Raw genomic sequence first — 21,979 nt, forward strand, 5'->3', positions numbered from 1 at the left:
GGCTGAGCCAACTGAAGAGCCTTAAAATGCCTGGAGCAATTCACGGACAGCCCCCAGCGAAAGGCACTCTGGGGTTTGTAGTTTACTTCCCGGACAGCGGTTACTTTTTTTTTTTTTTTCCTCCCACCTCCTTTCCCTGCCTTTTAACCTCGCCTTCATTCTCCCTCTCTCCAGCCAGCACGCCGACTTCCTGGTCGCCTCACTTCCTCACGTACGACTACAGTACCCAGAAGTCTCTTCTTCGTGTCCCAGGGCGGCGCGGGCGCCGGCCGTCTCCTTTGGACTACAGTTCCCAGAAGTCCTCTGGGGAACTGCTTCCCTCTCTCGTTTCCAGGACCACAATTCCCGGAGACTTCAGCTTCTCGACAGTTGTCTTTTTACTCGCTCTCGTCTTGAGCTGGCTGGGTTTCAGCCGGCCAGCAGGCGCACAGTGACGACGTGATCCCTCGTGACCGGGCACAGGGTTTCCTCAGCGGCCCGTTTTTCTCCCTACTCAGTTATTCCCTTTGCAGGCCGTCGCGGCTGGCCTGAGCGGTGACCTGGCGGGCCGCGCCTGCGCTCTGCCCCGTTTCCTGCCTGGCTGGTGGCGGCGGCCATTTTGTTCATCCTCCTCCTCCTCCTGCTCCTGGTTGGAGCGCAGTGTCCGGAGCGGGCTGGGGGGAGAGACCCCGAGTGCAGGGTTCGGTGCCTTTTCCTCTGTCCCCAGCTGGTGCCCGGAGCCCCCTCCCCTTCCTCCCCACCCCCTCCCCTCCCCAGCCCTGCCCTCCCCCTTGTCCCGGGATCGCTCCGTCGCACCCACCATGATGGAAGACGACGGGCAGCCCCGGACTCTGTGAGTACCCGAGATGGGGGTGCCAGGCGCTGAGAGGCCCGGGCACCGCGGGACGCTGTGGGAGGGAGCAGGAGAGCCGGGCCGAAGCTGGAACTCTCGGCGGCTCCCTGGCCGAGGTGGCGCGGACGCCTAGTGCATTCCTCATCTGTCCCCTTTTCCTTGGAAAGGAAGCCCTCCCTTCTCCCACAGTCACTTCCTGGGGCCTGGGTCTTGTTTCGACCTTTTCCTCTCGCGCCTTTCTTTGCACACCTTTCTTAGGCCGGGTTTCTGCACAGCAGAGGCTGTCAGGCCCGGGAGAGCGCCTGCTCTCCCTCTGCTTTTGGGGCCCTAGGCTGGGCCGGGAGCTGTCCCCATGGGGGCAAGGCCTGGTGGAGGTGGGACTGGGGGTGGGACCGCAGCGGCATCCCCCGCGGGCCGGAGGAATCAGCACTCACTCCCTCCACCTTCCCAAGCTAGGCTCTCGGAGGAAGCCGAACACTCTTGCCACTTAAGCCCCTACTCTCTTTCTGCCCCACGTGCCCCCGCCCACGCTGTCAGAAACACTTGCCAAGCGCCTGCTACTTTTGAAGTGCAGAAGGGATGTCTCTTGCCATCGGAGCATCTTTCCTTTCTGGGATAACGAAGTTTACTTTGAGCACTACCTACGCTTAAGTGACAACCAGTTGTTAAACTGCTTTTGCCCTTATGGTGTTACCTCTTTTTAATCTGTGCGTCGAGACCTTTAGAGTTGGATAAAATGATGTCTGTATCCGCTATTCGATGTGTGTCTTGTGAGCGCTCTTTTCTTCTGTCTTGCTGTTGCTTTTTACCTGATGCCCAATCTAATGAATGAATTTCATCTTCCAACCGCTTATTCGAGTTTCCTTCCTAATGAAGAATGATGACTCAGCATTTGCGTTCCTTTCCGGAGAGTGGAGCACTCCTTTCTTTTTCCTGCATTAAAAAAAAAAAGTCTGAGGAGTTTCTAATTAAATGTTTAAGTTTAGCCTTCGGTTTTCCTAACCCCTTGAAGCTCAACACACCTACCTCGAGTACAAGGAGTTAAATCACTGCTCTGTTTTGTCTTGCCTCTGCTTGGTATTGATGTGATCGGAGTTCACTTGGCTCTGCTATCTGATGGGGAAATTACTTTCTGGGGAATAAATGAAGGTGGATGGGTACTCAGGAAGTTTGTCTAGCTGCCCATCTCTTCAGACCTACCAAGGAAAGTCCGTTCAGTAAAGCAAATAAATAGGTATCTGTTCCATAGTGGTACAGGTTTGGTTTTTTGTTTTTGTTTAGTTTGTTTTGGGGGGAGGGGTTGCACTTTTTTATTCCTGTTTCTTTGATGTCTCACTAAAGTATTTACCATCCTATTTTGAGAATTGGAGGCCACCTTATGTGCATCCAATGCTTGCATGAAAAGCCTGCTTAGTGAAACTTTGTTTTGTGCTGTCTTCCATTTTGGCCTTCTTTTCCCAGAAAAGAGAGTTGGGACAAAAACTTGAAATTTGTCCTTTAACATCTGTTGAAGCCAAGGCTTGGTATTTAGTTAGCCATGTGTACTTGGATGGAATCACGTGGGAAAGGTGGATTTAGAGCCTGGCTAGCATGTAGTTAAAAGAAGATAAAAGTTACATTGTATCTAAAAATCTGAAATGTCATCATTGCATCATAATAGCAGTTGAATAATTGATAAATTCCCATGGCATATTTCTCATTAACTGTATTCATCTGTTGCTTATGAAGAGAAATTCCTGTTTTTGATGTACTAATAATTTGCTATTTCAGTACCTGTAATTCATTTGACTATGTTTATATCAGCCAACTCTTCATCTCCATGTCTTAGACTTTCTCCAGTAGATTAATAAACTAACGTCTTTGTCACTTATTTCTTACCTCTTGTCTCTCCAATCTCGTGCTCTTTTTCTGAAACACACTTAGTTGGCTATATTTACAGTTGTCTAAAAACGTGACATGTATGCACATGAGTAAGGAATCATCTTGAGCTTTGGTGTGCCTGTATATCAGTACGTGCTTACTATTCTGTCTTCCTTTTTCCTTCTCCCTCTCTTCTCATGGGAAGGGTTGTGTTTTTTTTTTTTTTTTTTTTTAGACAAGGAGTGGTACATCTTCCTAGGTCTTACCCCTGCAGCACTTAGTTCTGCCTGGAACATAAGAGGTACTCAAACATTTTACAATGATTATACTTCTTTTCATTAAAGTAGTATTAAGTCCGTTTTTTTTTTAAAGTCTTGATTTATTTAAAATTATAGGCAGACATGACTGCCAAACATGGTGCAGTCTGTGGATTTTAAATATTTTTTAAAACCTTCAAATGCAAAGTTTTGAGATAAAAGCAGATGTTTCACAATTGGGATTTTTGGTCAGATTTAATAAAAATAATGCATAGTAGTTTTTTTAAGTGTTCATTTTACATATTTCTCCTTAAAGGGTTCTTTAGATACAAGTAACATGAAAACTTTGAATACGACTTTAAAGGTTAATAGCTAGTAGTGTTTTATTTTGTTAGTTTATTTATGGAGGTCCTTTTAATTTATATTGTGATCTATGGATTAGGTTTTCAAATGGCTAATATGTTTTAAAAGAATGTACTCTTAACAAAGCTTATCTTAAATTGTTTTCTTAAAATGCCTGTGTGTTACTAGTGAGGTTTTTTTCCTGCAGACACACACAAGCTAAGACATATGGTTCTATCATCAGAAAACAATATGGTGTTTATAGCCTAGGTAGGTCTTTAAATATTCATTACCTACAGTATTACTAATTTATTTGATGGTATTTAAAGTAGTATAGAATTGCCTTGATATTGAGCCTAAAGTTTATTTGTCATGTAGTTGCTTTAAAGGTCTGTTTTCTGATGCTCTCTGTTATCATTTGACATTTATTTGGGGGTAATATGTATTGGGTAACTGATGATCTAACAAAACAAACAAAGGTGATCACGCTGTGTAATACTGGTGTTGGACCAGGGCTTCCTGACACCTACCTTGTAGGACACACTTTAGACTTGTGTTGTGGGTAGCTTTGAGTGCAGTGATTAGATCCACAGAATCTGTAATACAACATTAAATTATAACAGGGTTCTACTGTAGTTTATTTTCTTCACCTATCCGATGCACCAAAATGAGTAGGAATTGTGGATTTGGGATTATACCATGTGATGCAATACCACCCTATAAGGCTGTTCTTTCTGATACTCAGTCAAAAGGAGGAAATAAACCAGTGATTTAGAGTATAATCTGAACAGCTAAGGGCAATAGCAGAAGAAAATACTATTAAATCCCATTATAAAATTGACAAGCTATACCGTGGATTTGGCTTCATTGTGGCTGTAATTAAGCCCTTCGTTCAACTTAATCGTATTCTCTGTTCTTTTAAAATGTGTGTGTGTGTGTGTGTCGATGTCCCTCTGTAGTAGGTCAGTTCACCTGTACCTCCTGCACCTTTCTTCCACCTTGCCTCCTTCCTAATAGGAGATATTGACCAGTTGATTAATTCATGAGACCCATTGAAGGGTCTTGTTTGTTGCAGAGTCTCCTCCTAATACAGGAACTTGTCAAGAACAAAAGCAAAAATGTTACTTTCATATAAATTTGGCTACAGTATCTTGTGTAAAAGTGCTGGTAATTTCAGCCTTGGTAGGGCTACTCTTTTCAGAGTGAGAGCACATTCAGATTTGGAAAAGTGTGATTAAGTCTTCTGAAAGGCATGATATTCTTAACTTAAAATTCTGCCCAGTTGGACATGGGAAGTAGTTTGGCAATGTGAACTTTTGCTTACTGTTTAGCTGCCAAGTTTCTAGTCTCTCAGACTGGATTTTAACCCTGATGTTTAGGGGTAAAGGCATCATTTTCCATTTTTAATGCTTTAGTTTCTACAGTTCCTGTTCTTAGAAGACAAAATAGACCTAAGGTATGCCTTTCTTCTTTTTTTCACTTGAGTTAAAAAATCTTTTTGGAATTTCCTAAATGTTTTTACTCTTTGACTTGATCTCTCAGTACAAGAATTTGAGCTGTTTCTCTTTTTCTGTTATTTTTATATATATTCTTCAAGTAGAAATTTTGTATTTAAACACTTGGAACTTTGGAATATTTTCATTGCTTCATAACCAGAGCAGAAAGAAAGTGAAGTGTAGAAACTATAATTTAGGAAGGAAAAAAGATATCACTTCACTATAGTAAGAGGTGATATTCTTACCAGGTCAGTGTTGAACATTTTATATATTTTATATAATCTTAAATGTTTTTTATTATTTACTTGGGGACAGACAAGTTTTAAAATAAAGTTACTTAAGCTATACAGTACAGTATTTTAAAAGCTGTCTTTACATTTTAAAATGATTCTCTGTGCATGATAATGAAGGTATACGTAAATGAATGAATTATAGAACTCTTAGTAAAGAAAAGGCAATCTGAGATTTCAGTAAAATTTGGGTGGGATTATATAGTGAATTACACATCGTTTTTACTCTGGTAAATTAAGATGTTCTACATGTTGTGGAAAGCCTTTTTTATATTAGTTTTTGGAATTTAGTTTGCTGCTTTACCACTGAACTTTCAGTGGAGATATTTTTCAAAATGGGAAACCTTAAAATTAGGGTTTTTTGTAAGTATTTCATGACGTTGTTAACTTCGATGAACAGTTTACTCTTTGGCATCAGTGCTGGAAATGTAAGTTAATATGTCTAAATTTTTAAAAATATATAAGGGATTGGAAATAAGTTGACTTGGAATAAAAATCCAATGCAATAGTAACAGCTTTCATTGGACTGTTAGGTGTGGAAGGTAATTAATGCCTATGTAGTTTTTCCTGAACAAATCAGTTTCAAACAGTAATGCAAGTTTAAAACTATTTAAAATTTGTTACATTAAAATGTCATTCTATTTTAATTTTGTTACTAGTTAGTTTCAATATGTGAAAATCAGTTTTATCCACTCATTCTCTTAAAAATGAGCTAACTAGCCCTTTAGGTTATAGATGAGTATAACACTTAGCAGACCAGGATTACTTGCTTGTTTTATTTTCTCTATAGGTAGGTCTACCTTGTACAAAAAGAAATTATTCCACGCTTGTATACTCACGAACCCCTATGAGTTAAAAAGGGACAGTCAGTTGTCTGGCTAGCTCCTAATCCTATAACCTTTCACTTCTGCTGGAAAAAGTGTGTCACTGCGTGGCCTGCCGACGGGCCTGTTCTACTTTAATTCTAAGGAAAAGACGGCATAGGTGGACCTAAACCAATTTGTCACGGTTTAGTCTTCTATTTAAGTAACATTGGGCTTGTGTTTCAGTTTTAGAGCACGTAAGTGAAAGGTATTAGTGCCCATTGCAATGAAATTCTTAGGTGAACTGGGAAATTGTTATTCATTCTTAATCAGATAATTTCCTTTTTTACACGTAACCTTACCTTTCTCAGTCTGTCTTTCCCTTTCAGAGTGTTCTATCGCAAAGCAGTTATGTATTTAGTACGGTAATAGATGCAAGGCTTATTTTGGTCTCAGTACTTAGTTTCCAGATGTTCTGTATTAGGAAAATAAAACTTCTGTCCATTTACTTTCCTGAAGAAACTGTGAATTTTTATATTTAGTGTTTGCTTGATGAGTTTCGTAACGGGCAGATTTTAGGAATTATACACTGAGTACCAGAAAGACATAAAAGTTTGACAATTATTAAACTAAATTAAAATAAATCCATGGTACATGAGAAACCAAGGTGGTCATCTCTGGGTAGTGTGGTCTTTTTTACTTTTTTGAATTTCTCTTTATTTAGGCTAGAAAGTTTTATTATTTCACCCTGCTCCTAAAACAAAACAATTGAAGACAGCATCAATAGCAACTTAACAAGACAAAACAAAACCATCCAATCTCTGTGTGTTTTGCTGTAGCTTTAATTCTGTTTTTCATTCATGTAATTGCTTTAGTTGGGGGTCGAAGATAAACTTACTTTATATCTAATACCCTTTGTGATCAGGTGCTTTAATAAATCGATATTTGTGGTATTGTGTGTGTGTGTGTGTGTGTGTCTGTCTGTCTGTCTGTCTGTGTGTGTTTGTGTTATACATTATTTTGAATTGTGTTTCACATCTAGAAATTGTAATCTGGAGATTGGTTTAAATTTTTTATTATTTTGATTCTAAACATGAGAAAATGATATATGGGGTACGGAATAATACGCAAAGTCACTTCGATTTGTTCTTTATGAAGTGTTTTGAAGTAGTACTTTAGTGGCCTAAGAACATTTGTTGCTTTCTTAGATAAGGATTACTCTTACTTTCATAGGATCAGGGTTATTGGAAAATTTTTATTAAAGACAGGAAGTTAAAATGAACTAAAAGGTGATGAGTTAAATGATAACACGTTAGAGCCACAGATGAAAGAAAAGTGCTGATGTTTTTTTCTTCTTCTTATACAGATACGTAGGTAACCTCTCCAGAGATGTGACAGAAGTCCTTATACTTCAATTATTCAGTCAGATTGGACCCTGTAAAAGCTGTAAAATGATAACAGAGGTAAGGTCTTCCCAGTTCCATGTGCTGGCAGCATGTTAAACATTTTGAGATACACAAGTTAATTAGTATCATTCTAAAATAATATTTTAAGCCTCAAGTTATTCTGATGCAGAGATTCATGTTTGTTGTGTCGGGGTGTTACTTTGATCTGGCTGACAAACTGGGTTTGGAATGGACTTTTATTTTTGAGGACAAAGTTCCTGTGCTGTTATTCTCAAATAGTCATTCTTCATGATGTAGTTATCTTCAGGTGATTCTGCTCGTAAAAAGTCGTTACAGCTTATCTCAGACTGTTGGAAAACTAGACGATACTTCCTACAATTCCAGTAAGGATGTTACCGATTTAGATTGTATATATTAATACTTAAAGTTCCGGAATTGGTGTACGTAAAAGAACATCAGGTTACGAGCATAGTGCAGCCGGCTGCATCTTGTATTTTTAGTAAATACTAATAACTGAGCAGCGTTTTTGTAGATAGGAATTTAAATTGTTAGGGTGATAATTCTGTTTTCCTTTTTCTTTTCCCCCAAAGAAACTACTTTTCATACTTTTCTGGTTAAGACTGGCAGTGCCCAGTGATTTGTGTTTCAGTTTGTTCTCTTCTTCCTTTTTGTTTATTCAACACATTTTTTGGTGGTAGTTGCTGTGTACCAGGTATTACGGTAAGTGCTAGGGGCACAGTGCTGAATAAGACAGTTCCTGGCCCTACAGAATTTTACAGTCTAATGAGAGAGGGGAGTTAACAGGCACTAACGATCCAGGACGATAAATGCTATGGAAGCAGTTTCAGGTGCCGTGGGACCCCGTGGACCCCTGTCCAGTCTTAGGCCTGGAGGGGCTTCTTGGAGGGGTCAGTGTCTAGGCTGAAACTGAAAAGGATAGTAATGGAAACTGGCTAGGAAGGAATTTGAGGAAGAAGGGATTCTAGGTAGAGAAAGGAATGTTGATCCAGTCTGGTAGACAGAGTGGGAGTGCTTGTGAGAGAAGGAGAGGGAAAGTTAGAAATAGCACGCTTCGAGTTTCGGATGGGATTAGTCATAGAGATGCCAGGAAATGAGGCAGGAGTGTTTGGTCGGGGCCAGAAGCTGTGTTGAGGAGTTTGTGCTGTATCCTGAGACAGAGGGGGACTGTTAAAAATCTGTAAAGCAAATTGGCCTTTTGACTTTCTTTCCTAATTACTGATAATCATCAGTCTGTTCTGGTATATTTTCTCTCCTTCCTGTCTCTGAATATTCATTCATTCATTCTTGCATTAATCAGAATTTCCTTTGTGGTAGGCACTGTCTAAAGCACGGGAGCTACGGAGAGAGGAAAACAGTTCTCTGATGATGACTGGGGGGTTGGTGCGGTGTGGGCTCGGTGGTGAGGGAAGATGCTGCCTCCTTGAGCTGAGACGGGAGGAACAAGATGCTGCCATCTCTGTGAAAAGCTGGAGGCACAGGGCAGTGCAAGTGCAGAGGCCTGGAGGTGGTAATGAGCTCGGTGTGTTTGTGGAACCACAGACCAGGATGGCTGGAGCCTGAGCAGTGGAGGGGCCTGGTGGGAGATGAGTCTAACGAGGTAGGGGGGCGCAGGTGGGGTTCGCACTCACGTCGGGCCACAGGCCAGGGCAGAGAGTTTGGATTTTGCTCTGGTGGCGGTGGGGTATTTAGTAGGTTAATGTACTCTGATTTGCATTTTTAACATGACTTATTTGGAGAATGACAGTTGTGTGGAGAATGGATTGTCGGGGACAAGAGTGGAGGGAGGACAACCAGCTGGGTTTTATTTCACTCGTCTAAGCAGGAGATGATGTGGACTTGTTCTCCAGAATGGTAGCCACAGAAATAGAGGTAGATAAACTTGGCGTATATTTTGGAGGTAGAATCAATAGGACTGGACTGGCTGTGGGACCTAAGGGAAAAGATGACATCAAGAATGACCCTGAGATTCTTGTTTGCCACTTGTGTGGATGGTACTGCTATTTATTTGCTAAAACGGGCGTGGCCGAGGGAGGCGTAGGATGGATGGAAGGGGAGTGGTGGGAATTGAGCTGTTTGAGGTGTGCCTTAGACAGCGAAGGGGACGTGATGTGTAGGCATTTGGATAAACTCGTCGGGAGCTCTGCAGAGTCCGGTGCTGATGCTGCCAGCTTGCATAGCATTTGAAGCAGTGGCACTGGATGAGACGTCGTTCTGAGATCTAGCGAGTCTGATGGAGAAGAGTGGAGGGGCCTTGGAGCGTCTCAGCACTTAGTGACGCTTAGAGTTTGCGTTAAGGAGGAAGCACTGCCTCCTGAAAGATCCTCTCTGTAGTGAGGAAGCAGGAAAACCGAGAGAGCATGGTGAAATCTACAGGAGACTCCTTAGAGGAGGAGGAGAGTTGTCAGCTGTTTGAATTCTGTTTGAAAGTCAAGATGAGGACAGAAAAGGGATCACAGAGGTGGCAGAGAGGTCATTGGTAAGTTCAACCTGAAGTCAGTGGCTTGGTTGGCTTGGAAACTGCCTGGAGTGGGTTTAGAAGAGAATGGGATATGAGAAAGTGGAAAGGGTCACTAGAAAATTTTTGTGAAACATTTGATAAAGATTTAGTGTTTTTAAAAAACCTGTGCATGTACAGCCATTTGAGGGAAGAGGGACTTGAAATGAATTCTCGTAATGATCCATATTCTATAACTCCCACACTTGGGCTTGTAAATAGTTGTAAGATCTCATATTTCTCTGTCTTGATCTTTCGGTCATCCAACAAAAATTGGTACCAACAGTAATTTACGTAAGGACACAGTTGAATTTTAGTGTCCCTTGGTGGTGGTGTAAATGGGAAGCTTCCAAAGGGCATGGAGTCTAGTACAGACTGTCCAGGCATTTAATTTTCCTTTCCTGAATTTCATTTCAGTATATGGAAAACGTTTCCTTGCCCTTAGTTTTACGATTTTTTTACTTTAGGTATTGTTTAGTTTCTAGCTTTTCCTATTTACTATGATAAATGTATATTGTCGATTCTGGGGAAAATATTACAGAGTTTTACTCCTCTGACAGCTGGGATGTGACAGAAATCTGGTGTCTTAGATTAGAAGTGCAGTGTGATGTGAATATGTGGTGTGCGTGCGTATAGATACATACGTTGAATTGGCTCTGCGTACTGCTGTGTACTACTGCTTAGGTAAATCCGGAGTCAGCGTGCATGAGCGGACCAGGTTACTAGAGCCTGTTGTTATACCTCTACCACTGGGCTACTGTGTGTTTTCCTAGAATCATCAGTATTTTCCTTAAAGACCATCAGGGCAGAAGAGAAGGACTAAAAGGAAAAATCAACTAGCACAGTTTTAGCTCATTATTTACCTTTAAAGTCCTTTCTTTGTTACTTGTAAATATTAACTTTTTTACAAGAGGGATTTAAGTGCATATTTTTATTTGGAGTCGTTTCCCCCATTTTCTTTCTCTACCTCATAAGAAACAGTGTTCATGTGACTGGGACGATAGGATTTTGTATGGGAGCCCATAGTTTTCTTGTCAGTATTAATGATCACACTTTTTTTCCCCTCAAGGAAATGCCTCTGGTTGCTTCGCCACTATTGTTTTAGACGTCTTATTTTGGATTTTTCTTCTAAAACTTTCCTGGAATGAAAAACTGTGGTTGTTGAAAAGATCTTTGTTTTATCTGGTATTTTTATGCCTTGTAAGTGCAACTAGAATTCCACATTTTAAATATTATTTTTTAGGGCATTTTACACTGAAAAGTGATTAATGTTTTTAACCTTATGTAAAAAATACATTTGTACCGTTGTGTAGCTCTCCAGTATTGGTTACAGTTTTATAAATTTTATTTCCATTTTGGTTAGGTGGTAGAGTTGCTATAACTTAGGTAGAACTGCTTTCTCACCGTCTTCTATTAAGTATCTATTTGCCAACTACTGTTAAGCATAATGTTGTAGAATATATTCAATAAAGATTTCTTAGCAGTATGTGATATAAAATTGTAGCTTTGTCCTGGAATATTTTATTTAGACACATTTTCAGAAATATTTTTCTTTATCACTAATGTATTTTTCTATCTTTGAATACCAAATTCAAAGTACATACAATTTCCTCCAATACAATAGACAATTTTGAAAGATCTGAACTTTTTCTATTTTTATTCTCATTTCTTACTTTGCTAGAAAAAAATACATGGTCTTGTTTCATCATATGTAGTGCTAATACTAGTTTTGATCAGGAGTAAAGTTTTTAAAGTTGGTTCGTTTCTGTATTTTTTATAGTTGTGGGATACAGTTAATGAAGGACTATGATGCATAAATAGAATTCATCCTTTTGAAAATAATGTTGGGAGAGAAGAGCAGTGGTAAGGAAGTGGTCCTTATCTATCAAAACTGAGCCTGAGGTTTTGTTTGGTCTAATATAATCTTCTATTTTATATTTATCACACTTCACCAGAATTCTGTATTTTGATTTAATGCTGAGAATCATGCTTTTACACTGCTTTGATAGTTCTTTTGGAGTACAACACTATTCTGAGGTACAAAGTCAGGTGTAGCTATAAATCTTATTTTTGAAGTATTAGGCTTTCATAAGCTTTTGCAATCTCACCTGTACTTTCCTAGCTATCAGTAATGTTTTCTCCTGGATTTTCTTCTCAGCAACCCGATAGCAGAAGGGTCAACTCTTCTGTTGGATTTTCTGTTTTGCAGCATACAAGCAATGACCCATATTGCTTTGTGGAATTTTATGAACACAGAGATGCAGCTGCTGCATTAGCTGCTATGAATGGGAGAAAAATTTTGGGAAAGGTAAGATAACAGAATGATGGCACCTGATGAGTATATGTGTTTGCATGTCAAATTAGTTTGTATTCTTTCTTAGCAAGTTTTTAAACAAGTATTCTATTCAGCTCTGCTGAGTGATCGTTTTGCTTTATTCAGCCTAGTGCTTTTACAAAAATTATCCTGCTTATTAAGTGATTTGATAAGTGGTAAGTGTTATGATTCATAATGACATGTCTAATAATTGTATTAAATATAATCTTTATTTTTAGGAGGTCAAAGTAAACTGGGCAACAACACCAAGTAGCCAGAAAAAAGATACTTCCAGTAAGTACGCCTGCTGCATTTTACTGTGGAAGAGTTCTGAAATTATCCTGGCAGCATTACCAGCTTAAATAGGGTTTTTCTTCCCTTAGTGTTGCCTATAAAAGGTTTAGTGGCTGATTTCTTAAGTATTTGATTACCAAATGCTTTGATTTCAGATCACTTCCATGTGTTTGTTGGGGACTTGAGTCCAGAAATTACAACAGAAGATATCAAATCAGCATTTGCCCCCTTTGGTAAAATATCGTAAGTATCATAATCAATACTATACTCAGTAGTGATAGGCAAAATTGTATATGATTAATTTGTATCAGAATTAAGCTTTTCTTTCCCTAGTGTGATTTTTTGTTTGTTTGTTTGTTTTGTTGTTTTGATTAGTAGTTGTTGAAAATGTTAATGTCATTTTAATGTTTTGGGGTCTCGTTTTCATCTAATCCTGTGTATAATAATTTTTAAGTGATTGTTTGTTATCTCTGAAGCAGATGTTTGGGAAGTAACACCTATTATAAAGTCCAACTTTTTGTCAAATGTTTTCAACATTTGGTGGTTAAAGATAATGGGTTAACCAAATATAAATGATTTATACTGTGTATTAAACTTTTATAAGAGTTTATAAATGGGGCAAGTAGATCAATCTGTGGGGTATATTGTGGTTAAATTGGAAATGCGTATGTTTAATTATAATGATAAATGTGTTTTGATTTTTTTTAGCTGAAAAGTAGTATATCATCGTATTAAAATGTTTTAGTGTCTGAGCCATAAATGTGGGATTAATTAGTAGCTTTTTGTTGGTAGTTCTATTTTAATTTGCTAGTTGGGGCCCAGATGTGGTTTGATTTTTAACAAAGTTTATGATCAAATTTCACTGTATATTGATCAAATATATTGGGAAATTAAAAGTGATTATAAGTTCTATAAAATGTTTATCATAATTTATCTTTCTGATTAAGATGTTTATTTTATGTATTTATTTCCTATAGAAATGTTTTACTATTACTAAAATTTAGAAGTTAAATGTTTTAGTATTACTTTACAGGAGTATGTTTCAACTAAGAACAACAATATTTTTCTGTATACAATTTGTTGTTCTATAGATTTAATTTATTTGAAAGAAAGGTTTAATTCTTAATTTTCTATTTTGATATTTGCTTTGCTTTTTAATCTCTAAATGTGGTAAGTAGTACTGTCTTAAAAATCAGTATAAAAAAATAATACAGGTTGCTGTTTTTCAATCTTTATTTATACCTGAGACCTACAATTTTTCTAAAGTCCAAGTCACAATTAAAAGTAATAGCATTCTGGTTATTTTGCAGAATTGCTCATAAGAATGGACAGGATCTTGAAGGCTAACTGCAAGGAACTGTGCACACTGGAACTCAGTTGTAGATTTTTTTCTCATTTCTATTTATTCTTATTATACATTATTTATATATACATATTTTAGTATTTACATTTTAACATTCTATATTCAGTGGAGTTCTATATTTCCAATCATTTTAACTTACTCACTAAAATTTCTGTGTAAATTTGTTGTTTTCGTACTGGTGTGCTTAGCATTGTTGTTAGTTTTTTATTCTCCTTTCTTAAATTTCTGAAAATGTCAATTTTTCAAAATTTACAGCTGCCCAAACTCCAAAATGATGGTAGAGAATTGACCAAGAAAAATAAAGAAATCTGTTAACAGGCCATGTATGCCTTTTTAATTCCTATTTTTTCCTCTTTTTCAATTTTTTAATATTTCATATATTTTGTATCACTAGGCAGAAGACATTTAACTATTTAGAGTTTGCATGGTAAAGTAGTTAGCATTGTGACAGTAATTTATAGAATCAGTAAACCTTAGCAGACACTAGCCAATAGAATATTAGAAAAGGAAACTATTGTTCCTATTAATCTTCAAATTTGAGCATTTATATTAGAAAGCACAGGCTATTTGATTAGGTTGCATGTTTATTACATGTTTTTGTCCTACTGCTTTTTTCTAACAGGTAAAGAAGCGTTAGGGAGAGTACAGGAATGGCTATAGTTAATTAGGGCTAACTGAAATTTTATTTAAAAAAAATGCTCACAATACAGTGTGTGTGGTTCCTTTTAGTTTTTATTTTGAGGATGACTCTTACTTCCCTCATTTAGCTGTGCTTCTTTTCACAGGGATGCCCGAGTAGTTAAAGACATGGCAACTGGAAAATCCAAAGGCTATGGTTTTGTATCTTTTTATAACAAACTGGTACGTTCTTTCAACTCAGTTTAAAAGATTTCGTCCGAAATTAATTTAAAACTTGAATATTTTCAGATGTTAACTGCAAACACAGCTTTTAAGTAATTTTGTGTGTTTTAATAATAGAGAATAATTCATTCTTTTTTCATAATCTTGGAAATAAATAACAGGAAAGATAGGCCAATTTAAGGAATAGTATTAAAGTTGCATTTGTGCATTGGTGAGGGTAAGATGTGTTAGAATTAAAGCTCAAGACTAGGACAAATGAACCAATCTCAGAATTTGGAGGGAAGTTGAATTATACTTAGTTTTAACCATGAAAATCTCTGTTTTAACTTTTTAATTATTATTCATACTTTTGTAGCTGGAATATTAATGACGACAGCAAATTAATGTAAATGAAAATTAAAGCTATTCATCTTGATTTTTACGTGTATTCTTTAAGAAAGGCACCAAAATACCTAAGGATTTGCATTAACTGTACTACCAAATAATAAAGTGGGCTTTGGTATTAGCATTTTAGAATAGTTTCAGCTACTTAAATTACCTACATTTTATTGAAGCAGTAAAACAAAAGGCAGGAGTTGTATTCTTTTTTTGCTTAGATTCATTGCAAATTCACATTAATTGTGAGAATTTCAACTTATTTTTTATTGGTGGCAGCCATTTAAAAGCGTTCTATAGCAATGCTGAAGTCTTCTTTCTTAAAATGAGTTTTTCATCTTGTATCATAGTTATCCATTTTACTAGAATGTAGATTTCTGGGGCGGGGGGTAGGTGATTTAGACTATAACATTAGAGTTTTTATATATTCTTCAGTAAAAGTTGTATTACAAATCATTCATAAAATTATTTGAAAACAACTTCGTCTTGTAGGATTTCTGCTTTCTTGTTTTTTGTTGTTTTTAATCAATGGGATTGTGATTTTTCCTTGCATATTTGAATTACGATAAATTTTCCATAATGCTTAAGTGCTGTGCTGGTGTTTTGAAATCTATAAATAATAATAGCTTTTATGAACCACTTTTATGAACCATTTTCTTGTGATGCTAGTTCAGTTTTGTTTGTTTAGGATGCTTAGTGAGTTCATTTACTGATAAGATTTATTGAATCCAGCAGTGTCAGCATTTTGTTTCATCTTACTGGGTTTTATATACGACTGTTTTCTGTGTTTGTATAATTGCCCTTTCTTTCTCTTTTTTCTCCACAGGATGCAGAAAATGCAATTGTGCATATGGGAGGTCAGTGGTTGGGTGGTCGTCAAATCAGAACCAATTGGGCCACACGTAAACCACCTGCACCTAAAAGTACACAAGAAAGTAAGATGTGTCTATTGTATGTGTTAAAATTAAGTGTACTTCACAAAATCATGTGCTAGTATTGTCTTGATTTCTTAAAATTTTATTAGCATCGTAAGACTCATTTCATCTTAAATTTAATTGTCTGAAAATAATTGGGCTTTGATATATAAGTGTATTTGGAGCTGTGAACCAGCTGATTTTATAGAGCAAATCATACTGTCAAGAAAAAAAATTCCATTTTCTCCCCTAAACGAAGCATATCTTAAATAATATATAGTAATCCGTTTTATAATACTGTACAGCTGTCAACATGTTTTCTTTCTGCATATAGATAACACTAAGCAACTGAGATTTGAAGACGTAGTAAACCAGTCAAGTCCAAAAAATTGTACTGTGTACTGTGGAGGAATTGCTTCTGGGTTAACAGGTACAGTATTCAGTTTTCTAACCTCCTTCTCTGTGGAGCTTCATCACTGTTAGTACCACTTTCATGATAAAAGTGAGCTTTAAATATTTTATCCATGTGTTTTTGTTTTTCAGATCAGCTTATGAGACAGACATTCTCACCATTTGGACAAATCATGGAAATAAGAGTTTTTCCAGAGAAGGGCTATTCATTTGTCAGGTAAAATTCTACCTGTGATGTTATTACCCTTACATTTGATCCATTCCTTTCAGTTATATTATTTGATCTGCTCAGGTATCAGATTTTGTTATTTTCGTACTTCTTTGCAATGTAGAGCTTTCAACTATCTATATAGTGTACCTTAGGATACCAATACCAAGTTGACAGTTATAAACTAAAGAGTGTCTGTGTTATCTTGTGTGTTAAGTTTCTTTAAAAAAAGAAAACAAAAGAAAAAACTCATTGTCTTCCTCTCAGATTTTCAACCCATGAAAGTGCGGCCCATGCCATTGTTTCGGTGAATGGTACTACGATTGAAGGACATGTCGTTAAATGCTATTGGGGTAAAGAATCTCCTGATATGACTAAAAATTTCCAACAGGTAATTCCATTTTTCATAGCACTTTTTAAGGTTTCCATCTTACATTATCTACATAAAAACTTTAGAAACTGTAAAATAAACAACAACAAAAAGCAGATAGCTGCTTTCAGTTGATTTTATTAATGCTATTTCAAAAGTGATTATTTTGCGGTATTAACTGAATCTTAATACTTTCTTTTCACAGGTGTCACCACCCCAATAAACTTAGACAATGATAAATAACAGAGTCCTATTCACATAAGGGTGCTTACTTAGTTTTTCTTTTCCTTGTGTCCCACTTTCTTCAAATACTGTGTTTCCTACTTATTCCCTAAAAGAGTAACTTGCTCTTTTCCTAGGTCGACTATAGTCAGTGGGGCCAGTGGAGCCAAGTCTATGGGAACCCACAACAGTATGGACAGTACATGGCAAATGGGTGGCAAGTACCGCCTTATGGAGTATACGGGCAACCATGGAACCAGCAAGGATTTGGAGTAGAGTAAGTTTGTATTTTTCTACTACAGAAACAGATACGGTGCTGACAAAAGAAATAAGAGTGTGTTTTCCTGGGGAGAATCTATTTAAATTACATACCTTGAACCATTTGGAATTATAAGCATTTTAGAAACCTTCTGAAAAGTGATTTACGATGCTAAAAATGTGCTTTTTATTACCTAGGGGAAAAGGGAGGTTGGGGTAACTTTTGGTGTGTCCTTCTACCTCTGTAAGCGGTTGGTAGCATTTGATTTACCTTTTTAATGTATTATCTACCTGTTTAGTTTTGCCTGGAACAGATAACTTTGTCTAGATATGTTCAGAAATTCAATGATTTATGTCTGTTGGCTTGAGTGAGAAGACTCAGATTTATCTGATACCAAGTAGCTTGCTTTTTTCCCTTTGTTGGTGGAGCGGGTTGGTCCCTTGTACTTTCTTCCCCCTAGGCTAGCCCAGACTATTATTTTCACTCCTTCCTTCTCTTTCCAAGGTGAACTTGTGTTTTTAAGATTTCTTGTGAATTTACATACCATGTACAATATATGGCAGATGATGTGTTGAATCATTTGTCATTTTTTAGAAATTAGTTTTGAGATACTCTTCAGAGGAGTCATTGTGTTAAGTTGTCGTTATCATAAAAACTTAAGACTAATATTGGAATATATATTCTACATATGTAGCTATGTATCATTTATTTCTTTGCTCTTGGTTATAGGTTTATTGATTTCTTACTGTCTATTCTGTGATAAGGCTCTGCTTGATTTTTGTAGAAACGTATAGATAATTTTTCCTTTGTGTTTGCTAAAGATTTCATTTATTTCTTTAGTCAGTCACCTTCTGCTGCTTGGATGGGTGGATTTGGTGCTCAGCCTCCCCAAGGACAAGCTCCTCCCCCTGTAATACCTCCTCCTAACCAAGCTGGATATGGTATGGCAAGTTACCAAACACAGTGAGCTGGGACTCGAAACAAAATTGTAATTCATGAATGCTTCGGTTTCCTGTGACACTCTGAAGACATGGAAGTAGACATCGGAAAATGAAAATATTTATTTTAAAAATGGAAATGTTTGGAACCTTTAACACAGCTTTGCTTTGGTGAAGGACACATGTCTTCTAGTTCTGCCTTTTTAAGTTTTTGTTCATGATGGATATGAACATGATTTTTCTTTGTGTACAAAAACTAAAATAAAGTCAATAAAGACAATTCTGACTACCAATTTTGATATAATAGGAGAAATGGGTAATACATTTTGATTCTTAGATACTATTCCATTTTTATCTTGCTGTTCAGTATTTTAACTCACTGTGTTTTTAAAAGAGCAAAAAAAGGGAGGATCGTGAAAAACTGGGAATCACATATAAGTTCATCCTGAACCTTGATACTCCCCTCCCCTACCCTGAGGTGGACCACATTTGAAGTCAGCAGAAAAAAGTGTGATTTTGAGAAGAAATACATGGTTTTGGAGTCACTTTGGAGGAAACATTTACTGTATGCCTAAAGAAACTGACACCAGACTGTTGCAACGTACTAAATAAGGAACAGTGTTGTCTGAGTTACTTTGAGCAAATGGTGGTGGTGGGCCACATTAAGACGTATTTTTAAAACTTTAAGAAGTGTTATTAAAACTGTAGTAAATTACATTTCATTTGGGGGGGGGATGCCAAGTATGGTGTTTGTATTAAAGTCAGGCAGTCATACTTGTGCTTTTACATGGTTTAGATGATATACATTGTAAATATTAAGTAACTACAGTGTTTCAAAAGCATGCTTCATAGAAGTAGCAACAGTGTAATTATTTGAAGTAACACTTAACACACTCCACTGCATTGAATGCAATGGATTGATAATATTTAAGACTGACATTTCCAGGTTGGCTACTATGTAAAATTAAAACTACACAAATTACTATACAGAAAAAGCCTTAAATTTTGATTTCGTACAAATCTTTGATGCGTTAGTACATTTTAAAATGTCATTGGAAATTAGATTTTTTCCCCCTTTTTTTCCTTTATATCACTTGGTATGTAAATACCTTGATTAAGACCTTGTAAGCCTATTTCAAGGTTCCTATAAGTTGTATATACAGGTGTTTTTTTAAAATCTTGAGATGTTTTTAAAAATCAGATATATTTTGCCCAAGAATTTTTTTAACAAGATTGCTAAAACATCTTATTTAAGACAGTTCAATCAACCAATTTATAATTGGATATTCAGCTTAAATAGCACATGGAGTTGTGACTTTTATTTTTAACTTGTTTTTCTTGTGTGGGTATTGTGCATGGGATGACAGCCTGAAGAGGCTGAGTTGTATGAGTGCAGACAGACGAAATGAATCAATTTGGGTAGATGTATCAAATGAAGTTTACTTTTGAGGTATTTTTCAGCCTATGTGGATAAAATCTGTCTCTAATTTTTATCATAACAGGTATGCAGACGAGATAAAATTCTCTGTGTTTGAGTTCTGACAGCTAGGGGGTGCAAATGTTCAGGCAGTGTATTTAAAACGTTTTGAGGCCTGGGCACCAAAAGAAAACCTTTTACAGTTAAGTAGTAAGTTGCAACTAACAACCAACAGATTACTATTTTTTAAACTTTTGAAGTCTTACAATTAGCTTTGAAATAATGATGGTTTTATAAATTGGTGACCACAATAATTTTGGTATTATTTTCCTTCTTCCCCCATTTAGAAATACAGCCAAATGTTACCAAACCTGAAGATTTCACAACGTCTGAAGTTCTTTATCCTTGGGCCAAATTTTTATGGCACTTTAGTTTTAACCACAGGACTCTTCTATTACAAAATTTACCCTTATTTCTTTTGTTCATGGTTAGTGTCTTTGGGGATATTACAAAAAAATTATATTTTATAAGGAGAACACTGAAATTATATCAATTATGCCTCCTAGTTAAACATTTCTTGAATATATGTGAAACTTGAACAACTAAAGACTTTTTTAATATATTGATAAAAGTCTATTAAATTCTCAGTTTGCCTTTTCTTGGTCCGCCAGTAAATTAAGTAGCTTATTGCGATAACAGCTAAATAAAGCTGCAGTGTTTCCTAGTTGTATATTCTATGACTTAATAAAAGTATCAGGACTGGTTATATTGCCATAGTAAACATGACTGAAGTGTCCTTCCTCTGAATCTGAAAGAACAGGATTTCACGATCAGGTCAGTTAGTGGAAGTCATTTCATACTAAATGGTTTTTTAAATTGAAGCTACTTATCCAAATGAAATGCACCATTTTAGAGTACAACTGTCAAGCTAACACAGACTCCAGATGATTTTGTAGCAAAGTGAAGTCAGTGCTATCTTGATCAATTTCAGCCTAAGAATTGTTGCCTTTTCCATGTTCATCACAAACAGCAGCAGAGATTCTTTGGCGTGCAACACATGTTTCTTATAATTATTTTGAGATTTATTTTGGTGATGTGTTTTTTGACTGCCATCTTCTTTGCCCTAATAATCTGGTATTTCTCCCCATGCCATTCCCACTGAATTTTTATGTCTACTAGCAGTAAGAGGCTAAAATGACTGGCCAACGAAAGCCAAAGCTGTAAACCACAGTTGAAGTAAGTCTTTCAATAAAGACTAGACTATGATAAGTGGCCTTTACTTATTGTCGTTTATTACATAATTATTTCTTCCAGGCTGCCATGAAATAAGCAATTTTGTTTTAAGCTATTAAAGTATGTGTAGTATTCATATATTTAGGATCTATTTCTGTGTTCAATATAAGGGTTAATAGTCCATTAGCTTTGTTGAATTAAATTTTGATTTCTGGATATGGAGGAGTAGAAATTTGTATCCTTATAAAAATGTATGCTCTGTTAAATATTATAGTAAAATCTCATTTAGAGCACAAATAATGGAAATCACTATACCATGTCTGGGTTGATCTTTGGTAGTGGATAAAGATTGCATTCAACAAATAGAAACTAAGAATTTAGTAAATTATCCAGACAGTTTTCTAGCAGGTATGCCCAAATTAAATCTTACCTATTAATTAAAACTCAGCATTTGGGCTTCCACTTAATATATTATAAACATTGAGTTTGCATTTTTAGTATGTATTGGAAAGATGCAAAAATGACTTAAAACACTTTTACTAGTTTATGTAAGTCTTCTCATAAGTGGTTCAAATGAGTGGGTTTTGTTAAATATGAATTCTGCTATTGTGTAGTAATAAAGTGTCGTATTTAATTGTGTTCAGATAGGTTACCATGAATTAGATTGCCATCTATGCCATTTTTCAACATGGAGATAATGTGAATAATTATGACTTTTAAAAAAATGTGTTATTCCAAGTTGTGTTTAATGTGGTATTTAAATGCCATAGTAATATGAAACCTGGGCTACTTAAATTGGATCTATTTTGAAAATTAGTGCAGATAGGCTCGGAACTGTAATTCACAAGATATTTTGTGTAAATATCTCTTTTAGGGGCAAGAATGAACTGTGTCAGAACTGTGACACTTCAGAACTGTGTCAAAGAGAAGGAAGTTCAGTTTATATATAGGAAATAGAGGAGGGGAAGTATATATTTGGGTTTTTTAAAATCTTAGGCA

At 36.5% G+C, this 21,979-nt stretch overlaps 1 protein-coding gene across 12 annotated transcripts; it reads left to right on the forward strand.

Moving 5' to 3' along the window:
• Positions 1–243: 243 nt before the first annotated feature.
• Positions 244–21,066, forward strand: TIAL1 (TIA1 cytotoxic granule associated RNA binding protein like 1). Of its 12 annotated transcripts, none has more exons than XM_033130352.1 (14): positions 326–832; positions 2,928–2,993; positions 3,500–3,561; positions 7,247–7,343; positions 11,960–12,109; positions 12,355–12,409; positions 12,565–12,652; positions 14,558–14,633; positions 15,835–15,943; positions 16,257–16,352; positions 16,466–16,550; positions 16,809–16,932; positions 17,271–17,410; positions 18,233–21,062. In XM_033130352.1, exons 4-14 carry the CDS (start codon positions 7,332–7,334, stop codon positions 18,357–18,359), a joined length of 1,062 nt encoding a protein of 353 aa, XP_032986243.1. In that variant the 5' UTR covers positions 326–832; positions 2,928–2,993; positions 3,500–3,561; positions 7,247–7,331; the 3' UTR covers positions 18,360–21,062. The 12 variants fall into 12 exon arrangements, with proteins under 12 accessions (XP_032986253.1, XP_032986252.1, XP_032986251.1 ...); XM_033130355.1 differs by having other exon boundaries at positions 327–832; positions 12,011–12,109; XM_033130362.1 differs by lacking the exons at positions 2,928–2,993; positions 3,500–3,561 and adding an exon at positions 14,028–14,095 and having other exon boundaries at positions 244–832; positions 18,233–21,066.
• The last annotated feature ends 913 nt before the right edge of the window (positions 21,067–21,979 follow it).

The sequence above is a fragment of the Rhinolophus ferrumequinum genome, chromosome 16 (genome assembly GCF_004115265.2).
Source record: "Rhinolophus ferrumequinum isolate MPI-CBG mRhiFer1 chromosome 16, mRhiFer1_v1.p, whole genome shotgun sequence".
Taxonomy (NCBI): domain Eukaryota; kingdom Metazoa; phylum Chordata; class Mammalia; order Chiroptera; family Rhinolophidae; genus Rhinolophus; species Rhinolophus ferrumequinum.